General features: G+C 38.0%; 1 protein-coding gene across 1 annotated transcript in view; it reads left to right on the forward strand.

Moving 5' to 3' along the window:
* Nucleotides 1-11,738, forward strand: part of CAST (calpastatin) — a 110,977-nt gene that overhangs the window by 87,440 nt on the left and 11,799 nt on the right. Inside the window, exons 25-29 of the mRNA XM_023522750.1 lie at nt 874-978; nt 2,303-2,392; nt 3,709-3,753; nt 4,168-4,260; nt 5,599-5,673. Of these exons, the coding sequence (XP_023378518.1) occupies nt 874-978; nt 2,303-2,392; nt 3,709-3,753; nt 4,168-4,260; nt 5,599-5,673 (408 nt within the window). The remainder of the gene's footprint in view (nt 1-873; nt 979-2,302; nt 2,393-3,708; nt 3,754-4,167; nt 4,261-5,598; nt 5,674-11,738) is intronic.

An 11,738-nucleotide genomic window follows, 5' to 3' on the forward strand; every position in this document is an offset into this window, starting at 1 on the left:
TTTCCTTTTGATGTAGCATCAAAGCTTACTACTGCTGTAGTCTGAGATTCTGAATGAATTTTCATCCTGTTGGGTCAGCCTCAGGATCATCTGAAAATATCCAGAGACACAAATGACAAAGCCCAGACCTGGCTATGGGCAGCTCCACTATTAGCAGCTATAATCCTGGGCTCTTGTGAAGCACTTAAAACCAGTAAAATGCTGTGTGTGAAACTCCCTATACAACAAAGGAAGAATCAGTAACCCAGGCTGCCATTTGTACTTTAGTTCTTAATACTCAGGGGAGACGTTTTGCCCTGATTGAGGCTATTAGTAGACATCTGCAATCAAAAGCCTTTTTGGCTTTCAAAAGTATGTATTAGAATGACAATTTTCTCATCACTTTTCCCATCAGAGGCTCTAATTTTAATTTTTTTTTTTTTTTTTGAGCTAACACTAAAACTAGGTATAAAGCTTTACTTAAATGAATACACTTGGGAATCAAAGAGTAAGCTATCATAATTCATGTGAGTTTTCTTTGCTGGGCACATTAGACTGTCACCAGTCAGTGTTGCATATACTGAAAGCACCTTAAGACACATTTCCCAGCAAATCAAGCCAGGAGCCCCATCTTTTTAGGAGGGACCTATTTTCTTGGAAGAGAAAGACATCTGGGGGTAGGGCAGGGGTAGACAGGCTCAGAGAAGTGCCAGAGATCAGGGAGAAAAAGCACCGACCAAAGGTTGGCAGTCTGGTGTCTTCCACCCACCCTGCCCATCTCTCTGGTGAAAATCCCATGAGTTTATGGAAGTCTTGGTGGCAGTATTTGGGCCACACTCTAATAGGTAATCTGATCTGGCCAACCAGTGACTAATTCAAATTTACTTTTAACAGAGTGACAACAAAGAACTCGATGATGCCCTGGATCAACTTTCTGACAGTCTAGGGCAAAGGCAGCCTGATCCAGATGAGAACAAACCAATAAAGGATAAAGTCAAGGTAAAAGAAAAAAAGTGAAAATTTAAGATTTATAGCATAGAATACCCTACTCTCCGTACAAAAGGAAAAAAAAAACAACACTTCTAACTTTGGAGTTAATGAACAGTTGGATAACTTAAATCTCATTTTTTCCTGTCTGTGGCCTGCTGTATCTCTTTACTTCCTCAGTGAGAACCATGCCATGTCATAGATTCAGGCAAGTGTCCTGTTGTTGGGACCAAACCTTGTTATGATGGAAGAGCACAGCTCTGCTTTGTTAATTTTATTCTTGCCCCACATTAACTTTGCTTGGTTTTATCTGGTAGAAAACACATCATATATCCGATACCCATCTATGTGTATTTTTTAGGTTGACATGTTCTGTGCATCTAGTGGCAGAGGTCAACCTAGTTGGCAGAGGTTCCCCTAGCAGCCTTCTCTGCCGTCATAACTATGCATGCAAACTCCAAAAGAAAGAGAGCTGGTCAGCACTGTGCAGACATAGTGTGTCTACAAGGCACAAACTATTAATTTTACATATCTTATACAACATATATAAGTACTTATTTATACTTAATAATATATAATATTCAACAATCCATTTGGCTTGGAATCAAGAAGTAACTGACCAGCCAAATCGATGTCCCAAAGACAGAGCATTTCAAAGAATTCTTAGGTCTTGATTCTATATTGTCATAGGAATACTGATGTGAACTTATATTTGAAAAACAAAATTATGATGCAAAAAAATAAAATCTAAAGTCCTCACCCCCACCATAGGTGGGGTAGAGTCAGTGTCACTGAATCTGTGAGAGATCAGGCATGCCCCACTGAGGTGGGGGTGTTGGAAGATAAGTACTGCTTACTCAACAGCAGGTATCCCCTCACCTGCAACAAGCAGTCAGCATGTGCATTCAGATTTGCTACATGTCCTGGTCCTTCAGGGTCACTTAGAAATAGTCAAAGTGGTAACTATTACTTCTTTGAATGCCAAGGTACAGTGATTTGATTTTTGTATTTGAAAAGTGAAACTCACAGAAAAAAATATTTTTTACCCTTGGGTTTTATCTCCTTACATGGTTTCTGAGAATTATTTAATCATTTATTTCAATTTAAAATACAAGTAGAAAATGCACAGATGTGGATTGACATATAGAAGCACATGGGTTTACTATTTTTTCTCAACTAATAGTCTGTTCAAGTCATCCATTTTGTTGTACCATTGCTTAAAAATATAAGACCATGGGTTCTGCCTCAGAAATGTACAATAAATACTACATTTCAGAATATATTCCCTAAGTGAAGGAGGAAAGAAATATTAATTATACTTGTTCAATGTTTATAGGAAAAAGCTAAAGCTGAACATAGGGACAAGCTGGGAGAAAGAGATGACACAATCCCACCTGAATACAGAGATCTCTTGGATAATAATGAGGTAAACGAATGTCTAGATTGGATATGTACCCCAAAGCTTTTAAAATTCAAATCTCACTTGAAATGAACAGGAGGTACACTTTAACAAAAGCATAAAAATGTAACCTGACTATTTTTAATGTGTCCCTGATGAGCAGGCTGTCTGGAATTCTGTTTAATATTTATTTGAGCCAATATCATTTTACGTTCACTTACACTGGGCACAGTGGCATAGAGTTGAATAATGTTCACTCACTGATGCTTAAAATGATTCCAAAGCATATACACAGATGAATTCTCTTTACAAGAAAAGGCTATAAAATATTTGTAACCCTGACTGAAGCAGAGTCTCTCTGTTTAGGGAGAACAGTAAAGGCACGAGTATTAGAATAATAGGGCAGATATAGCACCTCCAAGACCCGGGGTCTCCCTTTCTGCCTTCTCCTATACCACCACCAGCACCGTTGAGTGAAGACAGGCAAAACCGTATTCCCACCCACAAGTCCTATTTCTGTATCTAAATACATTGTCAGAAAGTCCTGGCCTTTTGTCTCTAACATGGAAGCCAGTTTTTCTTGAGTCTACCTGGTCTGTACTTCTCCCCTTCCTATTCGGCTCCTAGTTGCAAGTCAATTAATGATAAATAACTCTTTCCAGGCCTGTCATCAAAAACAGGGAGGTCCAAATTACATCCTCCTTTCTGGACTGCTTCATTTCATGGGTTTGATGAATCCCTGGTTTAAAGAGTGTTACCAGCTTCAGTGTCTCCTCTTACAGGAATCAACTTTCCTTGCTTTCATTCAGTATTCAAGATAGCAATTCTGTGTCCTGTGAGAATCCTCCCTGCTTTGATAGTATCACCTGACCCTGCTTATATTCTTTGGGAAATGCATTATTTAATGACCTTGCCTTTGTAGATGATGAGTTATACTTGTAATGCTGACTGAAAAACCCTAATGTACCTACAGGCTGTGTTAGGGCTTCAAATCCTACTGAAATATAAGCTATAGAAAATAGGACATAAAAACACAAGTTACTTTTTGTGACATTTTAAGTTATAACACATGATGGCAGAAAGTTCCCAAATAGTTTTTCTTTCACTTCCAAGACCAGACACTCTTGCATTTTCCCCAAGGCTACTGAAATAGTTATATGATAGTAATTAAGCAAAGCTGGTGGAGAAATAGTAGGAACCCCAGTTTATCAGTTATTGCAAATATATACTCCATTTTCCCAAATCAAGTCATTGGGTAATGTAGATTATATAGATACTGAGTATACCTAAGTAAAACCTTTACAAAGATTTATATGTAACCAATAGTCTGCTTTGTTTTTAAGGGCAAACCAGTGAAGCCACCTACAAAGAAACCCAAAGAATCAAAGGTAAATACCATTGCTGCATGTTTCTACAAAAAGATTTTTATTTTAATTTTAGCTGTGACTTTTACAATTTAGAAATCTAAAATTCTGAATGCCTGCCCTGTGCTTGGTATGATGCCAAGGGCATGTGAGCGTGTGTATATTTCTTTCATTTAGTCTTCCCTAGAACCTTTCAAGATAGGCAGCTCCATTTTCTAGAGTAGAAAATCAAGGCTCAGAGAATACTAAGCAACTGGTATAAAAGAAGATAAAGCTGTCAAGGTTTTCCTGTTTCATAGAACATTAAGTCTGTTAGGAGAGATGTGAGAAAGGTATTTTTTTAATAAGCATCTTTTATTTTCAGTGATGTGAGAAAATGTACCATAATAGCATTTTTACCTTGTGCTTCTTCACTGATGGTTATTTCTATTATCTCAGAAACCTGCAGATGACCAAGACCCCATTGATGCCCTCTCAGGGGATTTTGACAGCTGTCCTTCAACTACAGAAATCTCAGAGAACAGAGCAAAGGTACTATGCTTTTTCATACTTTCTTTGAATGTCTGTTCATGTATACATGTAATTTTATACTGTAAAATGAATTGAATGAGGCCATAGAGAACTGAAAATAGAGAAAAAATATAATTCCACTATCCTGCATATACTATTTAGTATATTTCTAGGTTTTTTTTTTTCCATATGTTTTATAATTGTACTTTGAGTCCATATATAATACATTAACATTGTTTCAGAAATGTCTTTCATGTTGCTTTTCCACTGTGGTTAGTTTTTGATTGCCACACTATAGTGTTGTACAACAGTAATGCTTTGTGTTCATTTAAAAGGAAAGCAGCCCCTAACTACACCCACCCTCTTATGCACATGGTCCTGGAGTTTCTCCCCTGCTGGCTGACTCATCCCTCAGGGCTGGCCCCCTCCCTCCTTCCTTCAGGAAAACTTCCTTTACTGCTTCTTCCTTCCCCAGGCCACAGCTGGAAGCCTCTCCCCTGTGCTTCCCTACCCTCTGGGTCACCTTTAGTCAGTCATGTGTGCATTACACCACTGAGCTGTGTACTTTATACAATACTGATGTGTCTTTTACCTCAGTGCTCCGTGTTAGTACTAGCAGATGCTCAAAACATGATTATTAGTGAATGAAAAAAATGTGTAACTCAAGTGTATGTGTGTGGCACTGTACCTATAAATTATACTCTTCCATAAATCAAATACATAAATGAAATGGGTATCCTTCACTGTTATTTTTAGAATTAATACTGCAGCTCTGTTTGCTATTGCCTTGGCTGTTATTAAGCATATCTCCCAATCACTGAATTATCAGTCCTACCCATATTTGATGATTTAATTTCTAGTGCCTCAGCATTGTGTTTCTCACTTTTGGAAAATCATAAATAATGCCTTTTTGGTAAAGGGACTTTATTTTTATATGTAACTTCTCCCAGCTCTCTGTGGTGATTTCCATTATTATTTTCTCTTCCATAACACTTAAAATAATGCCCTATTCTTATGCTATTGGCACCTAAAAACCAGTCCCAAGAGAAACAAGCTGTTTTGATGAGCAAAATAATGTTTGGGTGAATTGTGCATCATGGAAATTGTCAGAGCATCAGCGTGACCCATATTATCCTCATTTTTATCCTTTTTACCTCCTACCTGAATCACTTCAGTGTACATTCACCACTGTTCAAAAAATTATGACTAAAACACCCAGAGTTTTCCATTATTAATTAAATCAGAATATCTCCAGGCTACTAACGAAAGAATAATCTGAATTGATTTGCTTGCAGCCAATACTTAATTGCTAGATAGATTAATGATAGCAATAGCCTCATGACCTTTTCTTTGCTTAAGGGCAAAGACAAGAAGAAGGCTGCTTCCAGCTCCAAAGCTCCAAAGAATGGGGGAAAAGCAAAGGATTCTGCAAAGGTAAATAGCAATAAATATACTACAAACCTGTTTAGCAATTACGTGAAGTGGCATTTATTCTTTAGTCATTTGATTTCTGATTGTAATCTATTTAGAATAAAATTATTTAAGCATTGATTAAATAATTACCTATCCTCTAACCTGTCTTGGTAAAGAAATTGAAGTTTTAAAACTTATTTTTTTAAAAGCTAACTGGTACTTTAGAAATCTAAATGAACATACACAATTGTTAACACAATTGTTTTAAAACTTATTTTTTTAAAAGCTAACTAGTACTTTAGAAATCTAAATGAACATACACAATTGTTAACACAATTGTTGAAACAACACCAGAGTCCTGTGCTGATCTGGAGAATGTTGTAGAAAGTATGGATGAGGCCACTGTAATTTTATGGTGCCCAATGTCAACTAAGCTGTTTGTGCTGGCCCTGTGCTAGGCCCTCTTCCCTTCCCCAAAGCCCACATTCTTCACACCCCCTTCCAGCCACATTCCCCCACTGTCTGCAGATAGCCTTGCCTTCTACTTCAAAGACAAAAACTGAGTCCACCCTACAGGAAGTGCCCAAGGTCCCTTTCCCACTTACAAACCCTCTCCCCTCTCCTTACTCTTCAGTCTCTTCCCAGCAGTCAATCAGCTTTCTCCAGTATCTTCAATCACTTCATCTCTATTGATTCTTTTCCCTTATAATACACATGTTCAAGTTTTTTCACCACTTTAAAAGCAATATTCAAACTTAGTAGCCTTTCTGCCTACTACCGTATTTCCCTTCACTTCCTTGAAAGATCTAAGATTTCTGCTGCTTTTTAAGTCCTTCCTGAGATCATCAATGACACGCTGGTTGCTATAACATTAATTCCTCTTTAGTTTACGTGATCTCTTAACAGTCTGCCTTTGGGCCTCAGAGTTGATGCTGTAATGGATTGTAAGGGAACGCTGGGATGGGAGAATGTGTGTTATACCTTCACCTCTCCCAAGACCCAGACCACCACTTCCAACCATTTCTACTTGGATAGCACATTAATCATACAGGTATAATCTTTCATGTTGCTGTAGAAAGTAGAACTAAGGCTAAGGAGTAGAAGCTATAAGTTCCAGTTTCTTAGAATTGGGCATTAATGGAACATAACAGTTGGGAGCTTCCTATTAGGAAACAAAGGAATGGAAGTTGAATTAGACTACTTCTGGATCCCTTCGGACTCTTAGGGTATCATAGTAATAACCATCTGAATCATATGTTCTAATTATGAGAAATTAAAGGTACAGCTTTAAAAACAGTTCCAAGTCAAGATGGCAACAGGAAGAGCCTGAACTCACCTTTCATGGACACACCAAATCTACAGCTAAATGTAGAACAAGACAATTTCTTCTAAAAAAAAAAAAAAGAAAAAAGAAAAAAAAAATCCAAAAACTAGCTGAGTGACTCCTACTTATCGGGCAAATGAGAAGAAAACCCATATTAGAGCAGGTAAGAGAAACTTAGCCACAATCTTCTTATAAACCTTACCTCTAGTGAACTGAAAACCTAGAGCTTCTCCCTGAAGAACCAAGTTTGAAGGCCACGTCTGGTACCCCAACTTTTAAGATGTACACTTGAGACAAGCCAATAAGGCTCACATCCACAAAACCCACAAAACTAGTGAACTGAAAAAATGATTCTTAATGGGCTGGCACACTTGGACTTAACAGCCACAGACCCCAGCACAGATTGGCTTATCTCAAGTGAGCCTGAGGGCCAGAAATCTAATTTAACACACACTTAGTGGCCTGCCGTAATACTTAGCAGGGGTGGAGGCTGTGGGAGCCACCTTTGCGCTCTCCCTCTGCTTCACTGCAGCTTGCCATTACCCCCCAGAAAGGAGCTTCTACCTTCCTCTGGTACTTGAATATGTTCAGCTGCTGCCAGGGGACACCTCTAGATCACCCGGCCCTGGTGGCCAGTGGGACTTACCACTTACCATCTCATAGGATTGTATACTTTTGCATGCTTTAAAAGCTGCTGAGGGTCTGGCTTCCAGTCAGCCCGAACCCAGGTGCTGACTGAGCTCCTACTCTCTTTGGGACACTGACAGATCTCAGTACACCTTCACATACTGGGATCCACCAAAAATAAAATAGGCTGCTTGAACAATCACAAAGGTTTAACAGCCAAGAGCTAGGACAAAGTTGAATGATAAGCTTTATCTCCTACACAAGGCCACTCCTTCAAGACTGGAAGAGGTGGCTGTTTTATCTAAAGTGTAGAAACCAATACAAAGTGTCAAGGAAAATGAAGAAACAGAGGAATGTGTTCCAAATGAAACAAGGTAAAAGCACAGGAAAAGTCCTTAATGAAATGGAGAGAAGTGAGTGACCTGATAAAGAGTTCAAAATAATGGTCATAAAGATGCTCACTGAACTCCATGAGACCCACAAAGGAGAAGAATGGATGAACACAGAACTTCGACAAAGACACAGAACAATAAGAAAGTACAAAATAGCAGTCACAGAACTGAAGAATAACTGAACTGAAATATACATAGGAAGGGTTCAACAGTAGACTAGAAGAAGAAAAGATCAGGAGAAAGGACAGTGGAATTCAATCAGAGTAGCAAAAAGAAAAAAATGGGAAAAAATGAAGATAGCTTAAGGAACTTATGGGAAAACATCAGGCATCAGGCAGACGAACATCTGCATTATAGGGATCCCAGAAGAGAGAAGGAAGCAGAAAACTTGTTTGAAGAAATGACGGGTGAAAACTTCCTTAACCTGGGGAAGGAAACAAACAGCCAGTTCCAGGTAGCCCACAGAGTTCCAAATAAGGTGAACCCAAAGAGACCCACACTAAGACACATTATAATGAAAAAGTAAAAAGTTAGACAAAGAGAACTTTAAAAGCAATAAGAGAAAAACGTGTTATGTACAAGGGAACCCCCATAACACTATCAGGTTTTTCAGCAGAAACTTTGAATATATTGTGCCTTCTAGCCTGCAAAGTGCTGAAAAAAAATAATAAAACTTCCAACCAAGAATACTCTGCCCAGCAAAGTTGTCATTCAGAATTAAAGGGAAAAGTTAGAGTTTCCCAGATAAGCAAATGCTGAAGGAGTTCATCACTATTAAACTGTCCTTACAAAGAATGTTAAAGGGACTTAAGATGAAATGAAAGGGTACTAATTAATAAGAAGAAAACACATGAAAGTAAAGGTAAATATACAGTAAAATTCAGAATAATGTAAAGTTGGTGAATTAATTACTTAAAAACTCGTGTGAAGGTTAAAAGACAAAAGAGGTAAAAGTATAGTAATTAAAGGATATACAACATAAAAGGATTTAAAATGTGACATCAAAAATAAAAAATGTGGGGTAGGGGTATAAAATGTAGGGTTTTGGAATGGGTTCAAACAAGTTATCAACTTAATAGACTGTGATAAATATAACTTGTTATATGTAAACCTCAGAGTAACCACAAAACTAAACTGTATAGTAGATACACAAAAAATAAAGGAATCTAAGCATACCACTACAGAAGTCATCAAATTACAAAGGAAGAGAGCAAGAAATGAAGGAACAGAAGAACTGCAAAACAGCTAGAAACCAACAAAATGGCCATAAGTACATAACGATCAATAATTACTTTAAATGTAAGTGGACTAAATTCTCCAAAAGACAGAGTGGCTGAATAGATTTAAAAAACAAAAAACAAACAAAAAAACCTCCACAAGATCCATCTATAAGCTGCCTACAGGAGAGTTCAGATGTAAAGAAACACAGACTGAAAAGTGAAAGGATGGAAAAAGACATTCCATGCAAATGGAAACCAAAAGAAATCCGGGGCAGCTATACTCAAACCAAATGAGCTTTAAAACAAAGACTGCGACTGAGAGTGACGTCAGCATCATGGCAGCATGAGTCGTTACTGTTTTCTCTCCCCTTCAATTTACAACTATTTGGACATCCATAACTGAGCACAGGTGACTTTGCACAGCACACCAGGATACCCAAGGGATCGTTCCATCTGTGCATCTGAAAACAGGTTAATTGGACCTCGGAGGAGGCTCCAAAGCCAGGGGAGTGGTGGCATAGGCAGTGGTGACCTTAATGGCAAAGGAGATGGAGAGCGAAGGTGAGTGGGGAGTCTTCTTAGACTTGTATGCTGCAGCTGCAGGGACCCATTGCTTTCTCTGAGGAGACTGCAATCACTGAGGGGCGGGGCGATGGAGAAGGGAAAAAGGAAGAGGCAGTTCTCTGAAGAGAACTGAAGAGAATGCATTTCTTGCTGTCTGCCTTGGATTACAGCAAGAGGTCTGCCAACAGAATTCTGGGACTCCCCAACTCGAGGATTCCCCTACCTGGTCATGGGCACAAGTAAAGCTCCATGTGCTAATAAGCACACACATCTCCCCACACTGCTGCCAGCCCTTTTCTTTTTTTTTTTTTTTTAAGCCAGCTTGATTTTACCGACACCCTCCCAAGTTCAGCAGCAAATCAAGCACACCAATAAGAGAAACCAAAAACTTGTCCTATAGAGCCACCTTCTGCAGGGAAAAGACTTCTAAGGGCCAACCTGTTGAACAGTTAGAATCAAATAAAGCCTTACCCAAATAAGACATTTGCTACTTCAGATGCGATGGCAGAGGCACATTTAATACTATGAAAAATCACAGTGATAAAGTATGACAAAAAAAAACCAAAAACACACACATACAATTTCCTAGCAACCAGACTCAAAGACATGGAATATTATTATCTAATTGATAAAGAATTCAAAATAGCTGTTATGAAGAAATTCAACCCACAAGAAAACTCAAGCAATTCAGTGAATTCACGGAATAAAATTAATGAACAGAAGCGGTACTTTAACAAAGACTGAAATTATAGAAAAGAACCAAATAAATTCTGGAGCTGAAGAATTCATGAAGTGAGATGAAGGATGCATTAGAAAATCACTGGAAATGGAACAGATAAGATTGAAGAAAAATTAAGCGATTTGAATGATAGGAATCTAGAAGTGATTCAAGTGGAAGAGGAGAGAAAATTAAGACTTTTTAAAAGTGAAGAGACCCTATGAGCACTATCAGACTCCATTATGAAATCCAAGTAAGAATGGGTATGCCAGAAAGAGAAGAGGGAGCAGAGCACTTACTTAAAGCAATAATAGCTGAGAACTTCCCAAATCTAAGGAACTAGACATAAAAGTTTCTCATGAAGCTAATAGAATAGCTTATTATTTCAATGCAAAAAGATCTTCTCCAAGATACAATATAATAAAACTAGCAAAATCAATGATAAAGAATTTTAAAGGCAGCCAAGGATACAAAGAAAGTAACTTACACAGGACCCCCCATTCTGCAGATTTCTCAGCAGAAACTCTATAGGCCACGAGTGAATGACATAGTAAAAGTACTGAAAGATAAAAATTCCCAGCTAAGAATGCTCATTCTGGCAGAGTTATCCTTCAGATATGAAGGAAATATAAAGGCTCTCCAGAGAGAACCTGAAGGAGTTCACCACCACTAGACGTGCCTTTCAAGAAATGCTGAAAGAAGTTCAAGCTAAAGAGCAAAGAGAGAAGTATATAAAACTGATTACGGTGATGGTAAGAATTAGAAAATGCTAACTCTATTTTAGAAAAGTGTGTTAAACAATTATATCATACTTCAATTTGTAACAAAGTCACAGCATAATATGTATCATGCCAAAAATATAAAAAGGGAAGAGTAAAAGGATGGTATCTTTATAGGCAAATGAAGATAAGCTGCTGTCAACTGTAAAAGGACTATTTTATCTATGAGATGGTTTTTGGAAACCACATAGTAACCACAAGGCAAAAATTTACAGCAGACATGAAACATAAAACAGTAGGGGAATGGGAGAGAATGGAATACTACCAACTTAATAAGGTAGAGAGAAACAGAAGGAAAAAACAAAGGAGATACAAGATAATCAGAAGGCAAAAGATAAAATGATAGCAGTAACTCCTTAGATATCAATAATCACCCTAAATGTGAATCAAAAGGCACAGTGTCTGGAAGAATAAAAAAGCGAGACCCAACTATCTGCTGCTTACAGGAGACTCATTTCAGCT

This window comes from Pteropus vampyrus, unplaced genomic scaffold (genome assembly GCF_000151845.1).
Source record: "Pteropus vampyrus isolate Shadow unplaced genomic scaffold, Pvam_2.0 Scaffold11, whole genome shotgun sequence".
NCBI classification, from domain to species: Eukaryota; Metazoa; Chordata; class Mammalia; order Chiroptera; family Pteropodidae; genus Pteropus; species Pteropus vampyrus.